The sequence below is a fragment of the Gymnoscopelus microlampas genome (genome assembly GCF_963454915.1).
Source record: "Gymnoscopelus microlampas genome assembly, chromosome: 8".
Taxonomy (NCBI): domain Eukaryota; kingdom Metazoa; phylum Chordata; class Actinopteri; order Myctophiformes; family Myctophidae; genus Gymnoscopelus; species Gymnoscopelus microlampas.
The window spans coordinates 45,774,240-45,797,108 of NC_139945.1; the positions used below are offsets into that span (position 1 = coordinate 45,774,240).

Genomic DNA, 22,869 nt, shown 5'->3' on the forward strand with positions numbered 1-22,869 from the left:
GATTAGAACATCTCCTATTACTGTCCATGGTAATGATTAATAACTACAAGTCGACACAGCATTGTGAGACAGACTATCAGCCACAGGAAGCGACACAACCAGAGTGATGTATTTCCCGTGGGGAGGCCATGAGAATGTCAGCTTTCTAAAGGATCATGGGGAGCTGCTGTCAATCTCCAGACAGTCCGGTAACATTATCTCTCCCCAGCACACCTGGCAACCAGCCTTGCTGCCGAGTGTGATTGGGAGAATCAATAGAGAGATACTTTCCTCTTGTCCTGGAGCCCGCAATCTTCAGTCAGCTGGATTAAAAATCGTATTTCTCTATCAGGATACAACGGAGCATGTCCTATAGTCCTGTCCACCAACAAAAATTAAGTAGAAAAAGTGCTCCTTGAAGCACAGGTCTCCGCCAGGTCAGGTAGGTTATTGTGGCCTCCTGGTGGCACTATAATAAAGTGAAAAGGGTGCCATTTCTTCTTAGGCCTTTCACTGCAAGCAGGCACTGCATTCATGATTTGAGGCATTTTGTTCCAAAAATGTGTTTTGCTAAATTAGACCACTGCTGGTGGCGCTGTAACAGGCCAATGTGAAAAGAGGGGCATTTCTTCCTCGGCCTAGTGGGAATGTGCGTGCAAAATGTCATGGAAAACACACGCTGTGTTCATGATTTGAGGCATTTTGTTCAAAACGGACCAATCCTGCAAAATTTGGAAGCCAATCTTAGCCAATCAGGATGGAATATGGAAAATCGGACAGATCCATTTTGATCACATGACTATAGAGATGTTGTGTACTGATTTGCGTGATTTTTGGACAGAATATGTAGGAGTAATATAAAAAAATGTGTTTTGCAAAAATCTGAGTCATGATCTGAAGAATTCGGGGCAGAGGTTCTACTTTGGCATCCAGGGAGTGTGTGTGCAGTTTCGCAGTGACCGGGCCAACGGTGCCGGAGATTAGCTGGTCACAGACAGGACACACGGACACACGGACGGACGGACAGGGTGCAAAACACACGTCTCGGCCATACCTTTCGGCCTGGCGGTGAGAATAATAAAGTAAGAGACAAAACACTGGAAAAAGACTCAATTTGTGTTGTTTTTCCAAAAACGTCCAAGACCCTAGAATATATAATTCAAAAAGCCTTTATTACTTTGACATTGCTATAGAACGATTACATTATACTGAAGAGTGACCATAATATTTTTTTGTATTATTGTTTTTTCTTATATGAGTTTTATATTAGATGAGTCTTTTTCCAATGTTTTCTCTCAGGATTATTTTAACCCCCTTCAAAGAGTGTCTTGACAATTGATCTGTGATTACATAACCCATTATTTCCAGGTGAGCATAATATCACCAAGGCAACTTCTGATAAAGCACTCTGATTCATTTCGGAGTGGGACATACAGTAAGTGCCTAATATTAGGAGATTCTGTATAAGTTCAGAAGAGAAACAATGGTATGGTAAATAAAAGTATGGTTGTTGTGAACGTTACATTTTTAAAACTATACAGGCTGGATTGTGCATAGCACTTGCTGGCCTATTTCAACTCAAGTGTTGTAGGAAAGATCCTGCCTCTCAAATCCTTAATTAAAACCCTGATACAGTATCTAGTGACTTCTCCAAGAAACAGCAGCCTGCCAAAGTTTATATGCATCCTACACTAATTTGCACAAAACATCCCAACAGAGGGAAATGAGGACAATGAACTTCAACCTCTCCCTGAGGCTGGGGTGCCTCAACTCTGGAAATCCTCCAACATTGTCCTAGTAAAGACCAAGAAGGGACACCCCTCTGTCCTCAATGACTACAGGCCAGTTGCTTTAACATAACGTCATGAAGATGCCAGACGATGGCACATGCTCGGTCCAAATACTAATAACTCTAGAGTAACATACACCCTTAATACACCCTTCTTAGCAGTTCTTAGTGACGTATACACATTAAGAATAACAAATAAAAAATATAGCTGCAAGCAGCGATAATACGGGGCCTGAAGACTGAACTTGAGAGAAAGAAGACCATGCAATTAACAAATGAGCATTTTAAACCCTCACTAACCCTAACCTCAGTAAAACTATGCCTACCCCTAACCTCGAGAAATAATACGCTTAAGCCTACGAATGCCAAATCATGATCACCTCAACACATCGTCGGGGACAGGGATTGAACCGGTGACATCCAGACTCATAGGCTGCCTTTCTTCTCATTGAGCTAGGGATATGATAGCCCTGGTAGTGTCTGTAGATATATATATATAAGTCTTTTCGTCCCTGATGGACCAAGCTTCTGTTTTGCTAACTACTCTAGATCACTGGTTCCCTTACCATCTACCGATAGAGACATTGTACGTCTCCTCGGAACAGAAAGTAGCCGATCTAAAAGCTCTCAAAACGTTGCTATCTGAAAAGTTGTGAGATTGTAGATCGGCTATTTTCACAATGAAGTATGTCGTACATGGAAAAAACATACTCTCGAATAAGCATTTCATGTTATCTTTAACAATTGCACATGTATTCATTCATAAAGTCAGGCTGTTTGCAATGCACTTTAAATGAAGTCTGCCTCTAGCGAGGCTTGAACAGGCGACCTTTCGGTAGTGAGGCAGTAGCTTTGGCGAGAAGCCATTGGACCAACAGACCTGAACTGGTGAAAAATTAGGTCACACAGATGATACAGTTTCACGCAAATGCTGAAAAATCCAGGGTTTAAGTGTTTTTCAAACTGCTAAAAAATGCAGACAATCTAAGGGCAGAGCTTACTGGTCAAAGTGATACATGTGTTCCTCATGAGTCAAGGCACAAGTGTAAGCAAGTTTCACGACTTTCGGCCAAACGAGGCATGACTTATGCCTGTTTAAAGTTTGCATTTTCAAGAAATTGCTATAGCGCCCCCCTTTGACCAATTGGAGTAAGATTGGTTTCAGTGATATTTGGAATGACCCTCTACATTACCGCAAAGTTTCAAAGAAATGTGAGTGTTAGAGGCATGTATGTGTTAGAGGCAGATGAATAATTGTCATAAAACTGCAATATTCATTGGCTCATTAAAGCTTCAATTTTTCACAAAAATCCGCTCCCACCGTTTTGTCGGCATAAGTCCAAAGTTCATGTGTAAAACGTTTCGTGCAGATTACTCAAAAATCCCACGAGGAGATAGGTTTTAACTGTTTTTCATATAATTCAAAATGGTGGGAGATCTAAAGGTCAGAGGTCAAAAGTCAGCGTGAAAGTTGTTCATCGTGAGTAGACGCATGTGTGTATTGATGTTTTATTGCTGTAGGTCAAACAGGGCATGAGTTGTACCTGTTCAAAGTTGGCATTTAAGTGCTATAGCGTCACTTTTTGACAAAAGATTGTGAGATTTATTTCTTGATAGTTTTTCATGACCATATATCATATGGCCGAGTTTCGTAAAAAGCGTATGCACGGTTCAGCCAGAACTTGCAAAAACGGCAGAAGAAGAAGAAACAGAATAATGCCAATATCAAAACGGAGCCATGCTGGCAGCCTGGCCCCGTAAATAGTAAAATGTTTTATAGTGCCGAGTGCCTGACAACACCACACTTTTGTACATACTGAATATGAATAATTTATTAATGCACATTTTACATCTGATGATTACTAAACCGTCCCCCTTCATCACTTTAAAAGACCATTCAACTAAAAATCCTTGCACCTCAAAATATCAATAACATTCAAAATCAGAGTGTATCGCAGTTTCTTCAGGCCAAGCTCGGCACAAAGTCTTTCTCCAAGTGTGTGTTATCAATATAATTATTTAACCACGTAACCACAAAATCTTTCTAAATCATTTTCGAAACATTTTAGAAATTATTTTGTACATTTTCACATATAATGACATGCCCAAAATTGGGATGCCAGGGTTAAAGTGGTTAAATTCTTGTCCTATTAGTACATTTGGTCTCTCCAATCCCTTACTGGTGACAGAACAGCACCCAACCAACAGTCCTCTTCTTCTGCCATTGCTAAGTACAAATCAGGTAGTTTGGTTGGCTGATGGGATGAAACTGCTCAACAGCCTCCAGAGTTCTCCAATCACCAGGCTTAGTTTCCTGGAAGCTTCCGTGCTCCAAAGAGCAGAGTAACCCCACTTCCTTTACAAAAGCTGTTGGCCACTGGGCCTGTTGGTCAGTGCAAAGCATAGAGCAGCAGTAGAATGGTGCAGACACCAATGACTCCACCTAGAATGAGAGAGTCTCGCCTCTTCCGCAGGTTGACTCGTTGGATGAGGTTGTTTATGGCTGGGAAACGGTCTAGAACACATGCAAGTTAAGGGACATTCAAAAGATTCTAAATGACAGGTTAAAAACAGCTCAAGTTTCTCATACATCTTATACAAAAAAAGGGTGGATTTTGGTTTGTTTGTGCCGCTTCTCCTTGCACAGTTATCCTAAGTTATAAGTTATATTAACTTACTTGGCACAAACATTGGTCATGGGGTCTGCCCTTTGACAAACTACTTTATTTATAATTCACTTTTGTCTGCCATTGTACAATTTACGTAATATAACATTTTAGATATTTTCGTCACTAGGCCACATCCCGCCCACTCCTGCCTATCAGCACTGCCGCTCACTGCTGCAGCTTATTATATTTGTGTAATAACACAGACGAGACGCTACAGTAGACTGTCATTTATTTTGTGACTGTGGTGCTGCTGTGTAACAGCAATGACTTTCAATACAGACGGTAAGTATGGAGTTGCATTCTCTGCAGGCAGCCAACCTTTCTTCAAAACAGTACATGGTACATTTCTGACAGATTGCAGAAATAAAATAATATCACGAGTGCATAGAGTGTCAGACCAATCACACGCGATGTTCCGTCGGATGTCGGTTGGAATATGTAGACGCAGAAACTTTTAGTGAAAAGTACGATAAATTCCATTCCCATCACCAATACCTGCCTCAGTCTGTTTGTTCATGGGAAAGAGAACAAGCAGCTGAATGTTTTTTTGCTGTGGGAGATAAGGAGGGAATAACACTAATGACTTCTGCTTTTCAGAAATAAAACTAAATTGCTGACTACATTATACAGTACATTCTCAATATAAATTACACTCAAAGGTGATGGGGACAGTTGGGAGGAGAACCGGCAGTGTCCGGGGGTACGGGTGGGGCTTTCACTTAGGAAGGGGCCAAACGCCCAAAGGCCGCTACAACCATTTATACATTATTTTCAATTTCCAGCAAAGGTTCATCATTCAAGGAGATTGTAGACAATGAGCGATTTCCTTATTGGATCAATTACACATTTTCTCGTATCCTTGGTTCTACAAACACGCTCTAAAGCCTCTACAAGCTCACAATGTGTCGCATCGCAGAGCTTTGCAAGCTTGTAGATTGTCTATTTTCGCTGTTTAGTTTATTTTTACTTTTTACAGAGTGATAACAAATGTTATAGAGGTTATTTTGCACAGATATGAAAACAGACGTGTCAGCGTGCCTTGACATTTTGACTTGCCCTTTGACCTTGGGCACAAAAGGTTTGAAAACCAGTGCCATAAGGATACTGGCCAAAGTGTTGACCTTGCTCTGAATGGACTTCAGCACTCCCCTTTGTGAGGTCATGTTTTCCTTGGTTGCCATGGCAATACTGGAGAGGAAGGGTAGTGGGGGAGTGGCACAAGAGAGAGAGAGAGAGAGAGAGAGAGAGAGAGAGAGAGACTATGTTGAAACATAACATTGAATGGTTGTAAAATGCTTTCACCCGTGCACAAAAAAAATCATGATAGGTCCCACAAGTGTCATTACCCTGCCTAGAGAATGGATAGTATTGTGGTGGAAACACCATTAGTGCATCTATGGAAGGAGTGATTGTTCAGAATGAGGTTACAATTGGAAGAGAAGTCATATCAGTAGTCAATGCAGGAGAGCATTACAATGGATGTAAGAGCCAGTGGTATTCTCCTTCAGCTTAGTGTTTCTGAAGCCTGATTTTTACATAGTTGTAAACCGGTGTCACATGCTAAAAATAGCAGATCTACAGCCTCACAACAGCTTGTAGATCTTTCTTTTTTTTTGTGCACATGACACAACCATATAAAGTATAAATCAGGCTTAGGTGTCTATTCATGTGTGCAGCGTATGTGGAACAGAACATGGGTGTATGTAGTGCAGTACTTGGCCCTGAAGGAGGAGGGTATAGAATTGCTGTCATAATGTACTTCTCACCCTCAAAGTGAAGCTTCAGCATCTTTGAGGGCAGGAAAGTGCAGCTGGGCAATTGGAGAAAAAAAAACAGCCTCTTCGCTCTGCTTCTGTGGCATCGGTTACACAAGCTAATCAATATATCAACTGCTAAAGCCCACGTCTCAGCCCCTCACTGGAGTTGGTGATGCCGAGTGGTAAGACAGAAGAAACCAGCTGCTACTGCATCCTACTCCTTCAACGGTTTCCACTCTGACTCTAGAAAGTTTGATTGCAGAAGACGCTAAAATGTTTTGGCGCATACAGGCTAATTCGGGAGACGTTATAATTGTGCAGAGGGCTAACTCAATTTTAAATCCATCTGGGTACAACGCAGTGACTTAAAGAGGCCATGCTCCCTTTCATTCTCAGGATTTTTTTGTGCTGTGCTAATAAATCCAAAATTATTTCACAGTACACTAATTCCCCATCTTATTTTAGCAGTGTGAAGGCTTCTGCAGAGAGGCCCCATCTAAAACACCATCCCGCTGGTTTGCTTTAATTCATGCAGCTCACACCAGCTGGAAAATAAGCAGATGACATATTGGCTCTAATTGATTTTTATTTGCAGGTTTGATGATGCAACGGTGAGGCCTCAGCCACGTGACAAGCAGTTAAGTAGTCACCCCTGGGGACTAGCTACCTCTAGTCCTGGGTGACAGGGTCCCAAAGGAGGACATAGATAATGCTCAACAACAAGATGGATGGATCACTGTGGCTGTTTACATATCTGGCTGGCAACTTATAAAAGCATATCCAGACCAAAAAATAACAAGTGTCTATGTATACACCCAAAGACATCAAAACCTGTGAACACAAACATAGAAAATGTGTGTGTGTTTGAGTCAAGTTGCTTGCAAAACAAGGGTCTCGATGTGTGAGGGTGTGTGTGTAGACTACAGAGATGGGGGAGAGAGAGATGATATGAGAGATAGAGATGATCCCATGCCATCCCTTGAGGGTTAAAGTTGCTGAGGAGACAGTCCCCAGCTCAGGCCAAGGAGATCTCTGCTGTGGATCATGTTCACAGTGAGGAAAGAAACACATTTGCTGACTCCAACACTGTCAGCTGGCCTGTAGCTAAATGCTAAATGCATATCAGAGATGTCACACAAGAAGGCGCAAACATGAGCAAACGTACACAAATACATGCAGACTTTTCCAGCTGGTCATTATTTGACATTAAACTGTCAAATAATAAAAGTAAGTAATAAAAAATAAAAGTATAAAGTCAAATAATTAATAAGTGCTTAATAAAAACTATCATTTCATTGTTTCATTGTTTCAATAAAATAAAATAAATATATTGACTGGTTATTTGTTTTTTGCTTCACTATGACATGGGAGGGAAGGACGTAGGATATATAAGTCAGAATGTGGTTAAATGTAAGGAAACAGGTAGCGCAACGTGTGCCACCTATATGATAAAACCATGTGAGTGACTGACAAAGGTAAGCCGGCTGTGGGGCAGAAACCTCTTACCTCCATATTCTTAATGGAGCTAACTTGTTTTTAGTTTTTTCGTAAATTAATGCCCTACTTGATCATACTACAGCGTTACACAAAAGTATCAAAAGTAGCAGATCCACAAGCTCGAAACGCGTCACGAAGCGATGCGTTTTGAGCTTGTAGATCTACTTTAGATGCTTTTGAATTTGAATCCTGAAAAGTAACAGTTTTGGACATAGAGTATGAGGTTTCCACCCGACGGAGAGGATTTGTAGAATGGGCCTCAGGTCTTAATGGGTTTATAGTGCAGCACAGGACCTTATGCACAGTGGAATACACATGAAAATATATACGTATGTAGTACAGTGCAAGCTAGGATGTAATGATATATGAGCTGAGCTGATGTGGTCTGCATGTAGTAGATACCGACACACTGTCACAGGTATCATAAACAATAGCAACAGTCCAGCAAGAGATTCCTGTTCTGGGCATATTGGCAGAGCAAATTACATATTAACCCACTCAATCCGGGGACACATCTCTGTCATTTTAGATTCCTTTGGCTATTCAAAAATAGCCGCTTAGTGCCGCCCTACGAGCTTGTATATCTGCCTTTTTTTTAATCCTGAAAATGTGTGCAAAACCTTTTTCTGAAAAACCTATGTTGCTATAACATCAGTGGTCCTCAAACTTTGTTCAAGATTTTTCAAAAATAGCAGCTACATAATACTATTCATATATGCTATTTTTGAATAGCCAAAAGTATAAAATATGGATGAAGTGGTTACACAGAATCACAGATGCGTTCCCGGTTTGAATGGGTTAAGTAATACCATCACAGGTCACAGCAAATGCAGCATAACATTTCTTCTTAAGGAAAGCTGATGTGTAATAATAATTGCACAAAAACTAAACAAATCTACGGTCTACTGTTTTGGATTTGAATTGTAAGTAAACTATACTCTGAGATGTCACTGTGTTCGCTTTCTGTTTACATCACCGTTGTGAGAATCGATCTAGTATGCCTGGTTGCCATTACGATGTGACATCGTACATACGGATCACATCCGTATGTGGTTTGATGATAAAATTAGGGGGGAAAACAGGAAGTAAAATTGACTGGAGATGGATACATTACACAGTGGAATAACTGATGTACCATTTTTTCCTCTGTGTATGATGATCCGATGGATGTTTAGATCGATCTATGGATTCAATGTGCAACAATAAATTCTAATCAATGCAGAGTGAAAACATTAGTTCAGATCGTTATTTTGTTGCAAAACTAAATTTTATTCGGCAAAAAGATTTAGTTTTGAAATGAACATCCCACAGCAAGGTTGCAGTTTGTCCATGTTGAACAGTGCACAAGGTCCTTTCTTTTTACAGCCTTGTGAGCTGCCATCAGCCATCACTGAGGGAAATAAAGTACCTTGTGCCCGAACGAAACACAAGCATAATGGTGATGTTCGTCAGAATGGGCTTTATTCACCGAACATGCGTTTAATCATATTGGATGATAAAGTGTACTTTAAGCCAAAACATTTTGGCTTTCATCTTCTTCTTTTTTTTTCATCAAATTGCATCTGCACTAAGTAAAGTACCTATACCTAACAAAGTAAGACATGCATAGAATTTTCTATGTAGAGTAGTACATACAGTAGTACATACAGTCCACACCCCTTTTCTGTAATCTGAGATGTATTATTTTCCATCTATTATTAGTAGACTACACTACTACTGGACAGCTGACAGTGCAGTCTGTACAAATACTGCAATAATCCTTTTATACAAAATGACAGCTCCACAGTGCCCTGCCCTCTGCGTTTCTTATAAAATGTACCTACTTTTTTGCACTCAAAATTATACCATACCAGGGGACATGGGGAAATGGTCTCTAAAAAAGGTTTTGTGAATGAGGCCCAATGTGTTTCCCATTTACACGCTTTCATTTGTTGAAGTTAAACAGGGTTTTTCCTTTCTTTTTCTTTTACTCAGGCAGAGTAGCTGTTACCATTTATAACAGCAAATAGAGATCCTAATAAACTAAACTAATCCATGTTTTTTTCCAGTTTGCATTTCATGAGAGGATATATGATAACAGGTCGATTGTTTAGAGATACATTTCCAAAGAGCTGAATCAGCAAACTGACTAAATGTCTAAATAAACGCTTCACGGTTATAGAAATAAATGAATTAATCTAAACATGATGCTGCACTGTAGCAATTCTGACCCTCAATCAAAAAAAAATCTAATTATGGGTAAAGATGTGTGAAATGTGTATCAGCAATCGTCACATGACAGAAGCTATGTCTCACCTTATTGTGTCATCCATCAGCCGGTCAGAACTGTAAACAAGGAAAGAGAGGGAGAGAGAGGAAAAGGGGAGAAGAGAGAAAACATTGGTTAGCTATGGCAAGGAGTGTGGTGAATTGAATGAATTGAGCTCCCTGTCTCTGGGGGATTGGGCACTGATCAATGCTCTGTTTCTCAGAAACCTGATCAGGTTGCCAGGATAAGGAGGGCTGTGTTCCCTTCCCTTCTCTCCATATCTAGAACAGCTCCTGTACTGTGGCTAGCCAAACACGCTATCAAGCTATCAGTGTACAACTTGGTCCTGAGGAAGACCTGTGCGCAGTGGAAGCCAGTGTCCCCCCCCACCATCACTAACCCACAACTGCCTGTCTGTGGTCAGAGGCATGCCCAAGTATAACACAATGGGACAGAGAGACACTGGGACAGGCAGATGTTTATAACTTAGGACAGCGATTCTCAACCTGTGGGCCGGGGCTACTTACTTATATGGTCAGATGGATGGATTTTCAAATGGGCCCTGGTTGAGAACCACTTACAAGCAATCTTGCACACAGCATCTTCATGCACCTTAAAAGCTAGAATCAAATGGTCAAATTGTTTTTGATAATGCTGCTTCTTGACTATTCCATGTCTTATTTATCTTTTTTTGCTATTCTACAATTTCTGAGGAACCAGAAGAATTATTATACTCTTTATGTACCTGTACATAAGAGTATGATGACTCCAAATCAGGCATATTTATGACGTATGACTCCAAATTTGGGTCGATCAAAGCTCCACTATAACATTCAAGTTAAATATTTCATAAAGTACAACACATGAAAAAAAATTAAACAAGAAAAAGAAAGTGGAAGGTACTTCTGTGGCCTACTGGCACATTTTTGTATAGTTTCTGCGTGGTTAGCAGCAGTTGTCTCAGAGGCACCATCTGTGGGGTAGGGGCAGTTAGCCTCCTCCAATGCAAGTGCCCGCCACCAGTGAGCTAGTATTTGGGCTAGGCGGTTTAGGGGCCTTTGTTACTCGGTCCTCTCTGCGATTGTGCACTGTGTGAGTTACACCATTTTTTGTGGCTCTCGGGTTGGCTCTAGGTACTGGAGAATCTGTCCTTTGAGCTGTATATCCATGCACTGTAGAAAGAGAAAAGACTAAAATGGAGCGAGAGAGGTTGCATTTTCAATTAGAGCATAAAAGGCTGCAGGCAGAGCAGGCAGAGAAAGCAATGGTGGCAGAGGTACAGTTGGCTCTGGAAAGGGAGTGGCTAAAACTCAAACAATTGAAACTGGAGTTGGTAAGAGGGGAATGCTAGTTAATCTCTCTTGGGCACTGTTATGTAAGGACAAGCTGCTGGGGGTTGTTCTGGTTTTAATGTTGCTGGCAATCTTGTGCTTGTTACTTAAGTTTTATCAAAAGGACACCGACACATTTCTTTCTTTGCAGATGCTAAGGGGTGGCCTAATACTGAGTACTGACAGAATATTAATGCAGTGTGTGTTTTTTTTTTTACAGACAAGGGCACAGGAAGCATATTCGGCCCTTAGTTCTGTTGATGGCATGGATTATGGATGAAGCCCTGCATGGGTGGAAACGTTATTTGGTTTCGGGAGAGACGGGAGAGCAGCCTATCGTGTGCAGACATTCCCTTTTTCTTCACTTGATTATTTTTGGGTCCACCGTTAAGCACTGTGTTAAAAGAAGCTGTGGAGATGTGCATATCCTTCCCCTTTTTTGGCATGGATTATGCCATGGTCAGTGGTGGAAAGTACATAAGTACATTGAATCAAGTACTGTCCTTAAATATAGTAAATTTACTTGATATTTAATACTTCTACTCCATTAAATCAAGGCAAATATTGGACTTTGTACTCCACTACAATTATTTGACAGCTTTAGTTACTATCTACTTTGCAGATTTAGATTAATACAAACATATATTAACCACTTCAGCTCCTATTTAATACTTCAGATTTTCGAAAAACATTTTGCACTTTTAATTTGGCACTGTAAATATGTTTAAATGTGAATATGTTTTTACAGAGTTGTAACAGTATTTGTACATTCAAATCCGAGTACTTCTTTCAGCACTGGCTATGGTGAAAGCTGCGATGTTAAAAGCATATGAATTGGTTTCGGAAGCGCATAGGCAAAATGTATAGGAACTGGAGGAAAGGTGACAGTCATGTTGAGTTACTTTGCACATTTTGCATGCTGGTGTTCTGCCTCTGAGATAAAGGAGCTGTGTGACCTCATTGTGCTGAGTCACCAGGCATCCCTGTTCCAGGGAAGCCTGGTGACTCAGCCAGTAAGAGCACTGACCATAGGCTCCATGTGAGTCGCGACTACCCGAGTTTGAATCCAACTCCTGTCATGTCCCCCCTCTCTTCACACTCTATTAACAGTTTAGAGCACACGCCTTTCGGATGCGGATGGTCGTGGGTTCGAACCCTGGGGTTGACGTCAGCAAGGGCATGCTGTCGCAACGGGTTCCTAACGCCAAATCAAATGGGTTCAGATCTGAGCTAAGTCTCCTGAGGAGGTGCGTCTGAAGCCTGTCCTGGACAGATGATGATAATTCTGAATTATGTAAATGACTTTGTTATTTTGTTGCCGTTTGCATACTGTGGCTCAGGTGAAGGAAGATGAAGGATCTTTTTGATCGTAAGGTGGCCTACACACCAAACGTAGTTGTCCTGAATACTGAATACTACAGACGTGTGTGTGGACCTTAAGGCTAAAGGCTTTTGCAGACAGGGTGCGATTTTTCGCACGGAAAAAATGGACAATATCATTTTTTAAATGAACACATTTAAAAAGTTCTCAATGACCTCATGCACACCGGCTCCGAATTTACCGTGCGGTGATGCGATGCGGCGATGCATTTTTTCCCCAATCGAACCCTCGATTTGTGCGTCTTTTCGCATGTGGTAAAAACTGATTGACTAATCGCACCCTGTCTTGTCAGTTTGAACCAGGTGATCCACGTTTTGGTCTTGTTGCAGAGCACGACTATCTGATCTATACTGTACACCTGTCACGAGAAAGAAAGTGAAATGGTGTCATGTGAATTTATTTAAGCCTTACTATGGTGGGAAATCAAATGGCTGCTGCAAGGTTTGCCACTGTGACATCAATGCCATCTGAATACTCTGTGGTTTCTATCACAATGTCAAACAACTCGTTTTATTTGAAAAAACAATTCAGCTTGTGCAGGGTTCTAGACTGGCCTACCTATATTGTGAACATTTTTAATCCTCAAACACATGAATCCTTCAGGAGTGCATTTACAACGTACAAGTGTACTGTCTGTAAAAAGGTTTTCCCATGGCAGCTCTAAGAAAGGGCACTTCCTGGATGTGGCAATCACCACAAACATAACTGAGAGTTAAATTAACTGAGAGTGTACAAAATGTAACCAAATGGACCCATAAAGCCTTATCTTTTACTTTGTTGTATGATGGTTTCGCTCGCTGAAAATAGCCAATCTACTACAAGCTCACAGCGCATTGCACAGTGAGTCGCGAGTTGAATAATAATAAATAATACTGAGAAATGTGCCCAGATGTACGCTTTCAAAACACTAGTGATCTTTGCCTCCCTCAGCCACATCTGACCTTTAAATTTAGCCACTAGCCAACATGTAGCCTGGAAATGTTAGCATAGAGTTCAATGCGACATTGCTCTCAGAAGTAACAGGAAAAATCAAAAATCATTAATAGGCTATAATCGATTATGTTATACTAACAATAATACTACATTTTATTTGTAACACACTTTACTTAACAACTATGGCATATTAAAAATAGCAACGGCAAAGCAAAAAAGGTCGGCAACAACGGAAGTCCCTTCTTGTGGTAAAAAGTAGATTCAAAATTAATTAAGGCATAGAATAAAAGACCGAAGGAAAAAACTAAGCGAAAGCTTAAATGTTGTCACTGTATCGATGCTGAATCGTCCAAGTCGACATCTCAGAATCGAATGCAAAATGTCCACACACCAACACCTGACCCTATAAAGTTGAGTTCTTATAATCCTGAACTGTAGATTTAATCAATGCTTACAGGTGGCCTTCCCTTTGTTGTGGCATGTATTAAGTTGGTCATAACACAGTGGCGCAAAGCTACTGTTGAATTTCTAGTCAACAATCAAGTTGTTATGAAGCACAGTACCTTACTTCTTAACCAATTACTAGAGACGTAGTTGATGTGGGGCTAGATCATTAGACTGCCGCCTATTCCTGATGGAACTGCCCATGTAACCTCTCACACCTGTGTTGACACTTCTGATACGCTCAAGCACAAACTTATTAAACTTTGATTAAATGTCATGTCCTGCACACAAGCTCATCTGTCACAGAATAGCCTTCCCTCGTATACACGACTCAACTCCAGAAAGGTTTGAGAAAACAGTAGTAAGCTATGGCATTTTTTATGGATGACATGGAAGAAACAAGCAAAGCTATATATTTTCTTACCAAGAAACAACACAATTACCTGAGCCATATAAAATGGCAGCCTCTGAGCTCTAAATGAAACAATATTTTCTACTGCTGCATTCAATAAGCATCACATCTATGAAAATGTCAAGCAGCGAGGTGGACTTCCACCTGCGCTGCAATATGACTAAAATTATTTATATAGACTGTGACAGATGTATCAATCTTCTCCCTTCCTAATAGAAAAAAGCCACATACTGTAGCTAACAGGAGAAATAGCATTTCATTTCAGCAGTGGTGTGGTACAAAGCGATTCTGGGTTGATTTCCCCTCCTAGTTCCTGTTTGTTAAAGATAATATACTGATAAACACTGTTTGCTTGCTCATTATTGGACAACTAATGTAATGGATTCCATAAGGAAGATTGACAAGTTGTGTTAAGAAAAAGAGTGCCAACATAAACACAAAAGTGTAGAAATAAAAACATATCACCAGCTTGGATGGGCATGTTGCCACTAAGAAGACATATGGTCTTTCCTGCAGTTGCCTACCCATCTGACACTGAAGCACACCTTCCAGCACTTGACTCATTCTGTAATAAACTGCTCAATCTAAAGCCTGTTTACATCACCTCACTCCATTCTCCGTGAAAGTCTTGGCATTGCTTTCATTCATGTTCAGACTCAAGTATGGTTGATGAAGACATATTAAGCTAGCAAGGTTAGCACTGTGTGACTAATACTTATAGATTGCTGTGATTCTGTGCTGACATGGCCATTCCTGGTCTCTCAGACTACAGTCGTTAATTAGAGGAGCAACTCATTGACATTCGGCTGGCATTTTGTAACTGTAGGTTTCCAAATACCCACAATGAAGTAATTAGCTGAAATCACTTAGCTAGTTATACATAATTAGCTAACATAATCTCATTCTACAGTATCTGATTAGCCAACTGCCAATAGCGCATTATCAAAAGCAAAATATAGCCAATGTGAAACAAACATTTTACATTACCAGATGAAAACAATGTAGTTAGCAAATAAGTGTCAAAAATAAAGAAAGAAATTAAGGCATTAAGCTAACAGTATAATGATAATAATTGTAGTATTGACTTGACTACAAATGAGGCAAACTTAACAAACCAACTATGCAGTATAATAAATAGTAGGCCTCATTATGTGTAAGTGATCTGTCAATCCTGTATTATTTGTCTATTCCCCCTGTCAATTCAATTATAGTGACTGATGGTGACGTGTTTTTGCTGCAGTGTACCATTATGAGTTTTTTGTTTACTGTACTGCAGTGCTACAGTATGTCCACAAGCAACAAAAACAACATCATGATGCCGCATTACAGCAACAATGGACAGAAAACATTCTTCATATATTCTTCATAGAAAGTATTAAAAACAAATCTTCACAGTTACTTCCCTGGCCTACTGCGAGTTTTCATACCAAATTTGGCGCTGATTGGTCGAGCGGTTTGCCAGACTTTCACCCAAACCCCCTTCTAGACGACTCATCCTCTCAGTGAAAATCACAGGTGGCAGCAGCCGTTGCTAGGTTACAGGTAAGGTAAACAAGGTGGATGTGTTTGGAGTGCTACATTGTGAGATATTGTCACTCATTAGAATTCCTCTCAGCCAATTACAATGCAAAGTGGTGGCTAAGTGTGGTATAATACTGTACACAACATATGCGTATGCTGCTAGAACCAAGACAAAAAGCATCTAATAGGCCTGCCACTTAGGCTCTCAGTAGCCTGACAGCGTGTCACAGGTTCGAGTCCCGATCCCGACGACCTTTGCGGCATGTCACCCCCCCCCCATCTCTCTCCCCATTTCCTGTCAGCCTACTATCCTATCCTATCAATAAAGGCGTAAAAGCCTAACAAAAAAAAATACATATTTTAAAAAAAACATTTGATATCTAATGGCTCTGATAGTAGGTACATTTTGATCATTATACAAGCAGGAGGCAACACACACCAATTGTTTTGTCTCTTCTGTGGTGTAGGGAATCAAATCCCCCAAAGATCCAATTCCCAATTCCCAATCAATTCTCTGACAAACTTAACACCTGTGTATTGAGTTACAAAAGGTTGACATTTCGGTCACCAATGATGACATTTTGAGAGTTAACCACATCTAACATAATACGTGGTCAAGCTTGATGGTCAGAAGTGAAATATTAGTGAAACTATCGCTAATTAATGCCATCTGATCACTAGGGACAGTGGAAACCTACCCTGGAGACATTTGTAACAGGGGCAGGGTGTGGTTAACTGTTAAAGATGTTGTCATCATGTTGATGAAACATTAAGCTACCGATAATGAGGTTTTGCTCCCATCTATAAATCAACTTGTTTGGTCTGCTCTCATGTGGATGGTTCCCACATGGGGTAGAGAGAATGGGCTAAGTAGATCCAGAGAGACTTCTACCTGGCTGAAACAGAGTCTACAGAGACCAGGCTACCACCCCACCAGATCAACAAGGGTGTCAATAGCCTGCTTATTTTTTTGTACCACAGAGACATTAACCACTATATAATTTGGCGTATGACGAATAACAGAAATAGCTAAAAGCAATAGCTTGCAGACTGGCTATTTTCTACATTTGTGTGGCTCTGAGCTAATCTCACAAACCGCTGGACCGATCAGCAGCAAACTTTGTATGCACACAAGCAGCAGGCCACAGAAGTACCGCCACAATATTTTTCACGATTTATAGTTTTTGAAATATTCAATCCATTATAATATATTTATTATTATAAATTTAAGGACGTCAATGGGGCTCTTAGCAGGATGAAACCTTGCCCTTAAATCTTTAGTCATAGATGACTCAAGTATCTCGGGGTCTTGTTCACGAGTGAGGGGTGGACGGAGCAGGAGATCAGCCAGAGAACAGAGCAGCAGGAGCGGTATTGCAGTCGCTGCAACGCACTGTTGTGACGAAGAGAGAGCTGAGCCAGAAGGCAAAGCTATCGATGTACCAAGCAATATTCATTCCTACTCTATACCTATGGTCATGAAGTGTGGGTCAGGACCGAAAGCATAAGATCGCGGATACAAGCGGACAAAATGAGTTTTCTCAGATGGGTGGCCGGCCTCTCTCTTAGAGAAAGTTCAGTCATCCGTGAGAGACTCGGAGTAGAACCGCTGCTCCTTCACTTGAAGTCAGAGATCCATGTGGGTTTTGAGGGAGGCTTTGAACACGGCAAGGGTGGGGGCGGCTTTGATGTGAGGTGGGAGTGGGTTCCAAAGGGAGGGGGCTGCAACTGAAAAAGGCTCTGTCACACCAGGTGCGTGCGTTTGTTTTTTTGGGCATTTCCAGGAGGTTGGCATTACCAGACCTGAAGGAGCGGGAGGGGACGTGGCGTTGGAGGTGGTCAGAGGTAGTGGGGAGAGGTAATTGGAATCTATACTGATAAGGTTTCAGAGAATAGATGAGAAAAAAACAAAGCTGCTGTCATTACCTAATCCCTGGCTTCTGTAAATCCCTACAGAGCAGCAGTAGCAATACTCTGAAAAACGTCAAAAATGATGGGTCGTAATAACTGCTCAGCAATAATGAATACAATATTTCATTTCGAGGATGGTGTACTGGCATAAGAGTGGCTAAACTGACACTTTCCAGAAGATCACTCAGGGGGATACGTCTAGGCATGCGTGTGCGTGCACACACACACAAAATGATGAATGCGGCTCCAGGGGCATCAGTGGATGCAGGCACTGCCATCTTTTGCCACCTGGTGTACTCAAAGAGACAGATAGATGACTGGAAATGTCCCCATGTGTGTAATGAGCCGCCCCCTGTCTGACCTTCCAATTGTTTATGGTTAGAGAGAGGCAGCATGACATTGTGTGTGTGTGTTTTGTTTTTTTTGCTGGCAAGCATGTCTACTGATATCAAGGTCTATATGCTGAGCTTGCACTTTTGCGTTCCAACAAAAGTCGGGCACTCTTCCAAAGTGGTGGTAATATTTAGCTTGTCAAGAATTATGAGTGTAAAGAAAGCAATGAGAGAAGGGCGGTTTGACGAGCTATTACTGTAGGTATGGGAGGAATTAGCACAGGGGTTTTGCAGAATGTTTAATTTAGTGCAACAGTTCAACCTTTGTCATGAAATAAAGGACACTACACCTGAAAAACCAAGTCAAATTATTTTGATGATTAAGTTGATATCTGAGTGACCTGCATTGATAATTATTATCTTGTAGAATTGAGTGAGAAAAAAACAAAAATATCATACAAATGGTATTATTATGCAATGGAATTCAAAATATTCTAAATGTTTCAATATTTATTTATTCTGTTTTAAATTTTCCAATATAATAGCTCACAAGGCATCACAATGCGGCACGTGAGCTTGTAGATCGGCTATTTTAGTTATCTGTCATATGACTAAGTAAATAGGGCTTAAGTGGTTAAAGGAAAATTATACTAGAGAAGTGTGCTCCCGGGCACAGATCTCCGGCAGGCCGGGTTGCCTAACCAGGGCTGTGTCAGAGTTGGGTAATGAGTAAGGACGCAAGGAAGCTGCGGAGGGAAATGGAGTTTGTATGATAGACGGTGCAACTGTTCATGTTAGTGGCGCCCCCAATGGGCAGACATGAAAGCACTTTTGGAGCTGCGCTCTAAACAGGCCCCTCATTATGCGGCATGATTGGATATTGCGTCCATGATAGTTTCTTTGTAAAGAATAGGCCCTTGTTGGCCAATTTGGTGGGGAACCAAATCATGTATCAGCAACAAACATGGACACGGTGACATTTGTAGCAAACAAGGCCCTTCCGCAAACTTTGTAAGCCAATCAAAGACCCAATATGAAAGATCTGAGTAGCAGCAATTAACGATTTGAAGAAGGCACAGAATGGCGGAAAAGGGGGCGGGACCTACTTGGGAAGTTGCGTCATGATCCAAATAATCCAGGGGAAACAGATCAAGAGTTATCGGCCAAAAGTCATGCAGCCTGATATAATGCCACCATGAAGCCAATTTGAAAGATTTGAGGTGGAGGTTCTTTCTTGGCCTACACGGTGAAAACATAATCCCCGGTCCCAGCCATTCCAGCTTGGCGGAGATAACAATGAAAGTGTTCTGATCCAATTTTACTTCAATGGGGTGCTTGGTAATCTTGTCCAGGTCACTGGAGTGGTCAAGTATTGACGCATTTCTTGGTCTACTTATTGATGTATTTGTGTTCCGATTTGTTCTGTTAAATGGCCTTTAATGCTAGATTCCCTGGATTTTCTTTCTAAAAGGACTGGGGATGATATCGTACCATAATGTACTTTTTTCTTATATCAGGATGTTGCTGAAAAAATAGTATTATTGTAGCCTGGCATTGCTAGACTGATCACGTGGGATCAATCACATGTTCCCGTAACGTTTGAGTAATCCCACGTGATCAGTCTGGCAATGCCAGGCTAGTATCTGTGCCCAGCAAACCTACTATGGATAAAAACAGGTTAAAAAAAACAATGGAAAGAAAAACAAAAAAAGTTCAAACTAATATGTATTAAGTGCTATGAGTTTTCTTTTATGCAACTTAAGATTATGGTAAAGTAAGAAAGCTTAGGGCATTGCAGAGGCACAATTCTCTCTCACAGCATTTTATTTGCATATGAAAACAAAGTTTAAGCCTAAATTATAAGGTGTATATATAAAACAAGGCATGAAAGACTTTTAAAATTATGAAAGAATGTTAACTCTTCAATGTTGAAGCTTTTACCCCTTACAAAATGGTGGCGCTCACCTCATAACCTGGTATAATCTAATAGCAAGCCATCCTTAGGGAGCAGGTCAAGTGGAGGAATCTAACATTCAACATAACTGTCGGGCAGAAACTTTGTATCTACATAAAACCCATATTAGCAAAAATAGCCCATCTACGAGCTCAGAGCACATTGTGGTGCATTGTGTTCTGAGCTTGTAGATCTGTTTTTTTCTGAACATCTTTGCCTATAATAACATGTCCAAAACAGGGCCACCGGGGTGAAAGTGTTTAAGTCGGTCTAAATAACTACATTGAATCTATTGAAACACTGGTTATTTCTTTCCAAAGCATACATAACGCTAAACAGAGGCTGTACATCTGTTCTTTGACAATGGACAACTGTATGGAGAAAGAGGTGGTGATCCCACGAAGATGGGAGTGGCAAATACAGGGGCAATTGGAAGAGAAAAGTGAACCCTCAGCTGTCGCCCGTCTGCTGATGGTGCTCACCCAGTAAATCATAGCTTATAGAGGCATAGGGAGGGGAGGCGCTGTGAGCTGCGGCAAATACTGATTCATGGCGTTTTTATATGCATCAATGAGATGGGCCACAGGATTTATACATTGCACGTTCTATCAGGACAAAGTTGCACTGAAGGGGAGAGAGGCTTTAACTATTGGTTTGTTTGTGCGCGCGTGCGTGCGTGTGCGTGTGTGTGCGTGTGCGTGTGCGTGTGTGTGTGTGTGTGTCTCTCTCTTGAGTGCATGTCCTTAAAAGGCTGCAGCTTTGCTGCACTGGGTTACTTGCCTTCCCCCTGTAGGATGGGGCTCTGCTGCAGTCATTAAATTACTCATTAGCACCCACCGTTCTGTGATGAATCCTCTCTCTCTCTCTCTCTCTCTCGTCTCTCACACACATAAACACACACGTGTGCACAGCACACACACAAAACTATAAGGACCAACATTACCTGTCCCACAAACACATGCACACACACAAAGCTAGAAGGAATGGTGGTCCTTCTAGCTTCTACCTGTCCCAGAAAAACTTGAGAACACTCTCCTCGTCCTTTCTAATGCTGCGTTTTCGATATCTGCTCGTCTCGGTCCCCATTTACACTGCTCAGCTCAGCCCTCTTCACGTGTTTCCACTGTACAGGCCCCCCACTCTTTAGTACCCCCCCGTGGGAGATTGACTTCAAGCGTCGACCATTCTGCAACGTTCTAACGATAATGCAAACGACAATGCTACCTGTAAACGATCTCTGTTTTTATCTATGCAGCCCATCCTAACAGTTTCTGGTAACATTAAGACAAGAAATAGGACAGGCAGTTTCTAACATTGATTCATTTCTGCTTTGCTATGTGTCCGTCTGATGGCACAACACAGACTATGAAATATGTTCCATTTATTGATAAACACAATGAGATTTATATTCACAACTACAGTGACGTTTAACGTCAGGGTGAACATGGCTAAAATAGACTTACTTGCCTTCCGGGAGCGTGAGTGCAAAGTTTCAGACTCAAACAAATCTTCAGGATCCATCTTTGGCCCAAACCTCTAGTATTTCAAAAACTTTAAGTACACATTATGTGAAGTAACTGCTGAGCGGTCCAGCGGGCAAGATTAGTACTGGAAGCACAGACACATGCAATATTTCAAGGGATATAAAATATATTTTAGATAGTGGCAGTGACCCTCCCCAGTGACTGTCCTACTCCTATATCGAACTTCAACTATAAATTCACTGCCTCTCATGCATTACCAACTTGCAGTTGGGAGTAGGCCGGTGCACCGGTCTAATACATAATACTGATGTGAGGTACTGAATACTGATGTGAATATTGAGATGGTGGGCAATGGCAGGTTTTTTTTATCCAGTTTCTTTTTACCTGTATGTTGCTGACCATGCTACAGTAGCTCAACATAAATTATTTTCAACTCAATGTTTTGCATCAACTGTTGGAAGGTAAGTAGTTCTTTTTGAAGAATTCCAATTGGTGCCTGTCATGGGTGATTTCTTATCAGAAAATGTGGGTTATGCCAAATGGGTGCATGTAAGCTAGGTGACATTGTGAAGTTTGCCTTTTTTTAAATATTTATTTTGGGCAGTGTTTATTTCAGATAGGTCAGTGTAGAAAGACAGGAATCCAAGGGCAGAGAGAGAGGACAGACATGAGACGAGACAGGGGTGGGATTAGAACCCGGGTCCTCACACTCTCTAGGAACATAATGCTCCATATGGTCTGTGTACTGTACTACCGACTGATTCGGCACCCCGAAGTTTGTCATTTTACTGTTTTACCGTGTTTCTTAGGAGGGGTATGTCATTGATTGATTTCTTGGCATTCCATTTACTCTACATCCAGACATGAATGATGATGGTGGGTTATGGTTATTGTATTTGGTTGGCTAGGAAGTATTGCCTCTAGCCCCCACCCCACTAGTTTTTAGTGTTTTTTTCCTGTTTTCTTTTTTTCCAAGATCTGACATCTGCCCAGAGTAAAAAACAACAACAATCAATTGACCTCAAACGCTCCAAAGACTACGGTGAACTGCTGATCAGAGTCGAGGGGAACCAGTTGCCTGAAAACGCCCCACCGCCGTGTCTCTGTGACAGGCAAGTGAAAGGGAGGCTGAGCGGCCCTCCCCATCCTTGCTTTCCCAGAGCTCTCCTCCATCCACTCGTATTGATTACATTAGCATTTCAGCGAAACAGCAGCTCGGGACCCGCC

The 22,869-nt window shown here is 41.2% G+C and overlaps 1 protein-coding gene across 3 annotated transcripts in view; it reads right to left on the bottom strand.

Annotated features, from left to right (window-relative positions):
* Positions 1-3,456: 3,456 nt before the first annotated feature.
* The window catches only part of gosr1 (golgi SNAP receptor complex member 1), a gene marked incomplete at its 5' end in the record, with an annotated part of 49,314 nt that continues 29,901 nt past the window's right edge, over positions 3,457-22,869 (bottom strand). For all 3 annotated transcript variants that reach the window (XM_084065049.1, XM_084065050.1, XM_084065051.1), the window contains 3 exons: positions 3,457-4,283; positions 5,543-5,625; positions 9,987-10,016. In XM_084065049.1, the coding sequence (XP_083921175.1) occupies positions 4,159-4,283; positions 5,543-5,625; positions 9,987-10,016 (238 nt within the window). In that variant the 3' untranslated portion in view covers positions 3,457-4,158. The remainder of the gene's footprint in view (positions 4,284-5,542; positions 5,626-9,986; positions 10,017-22,869) is intronic.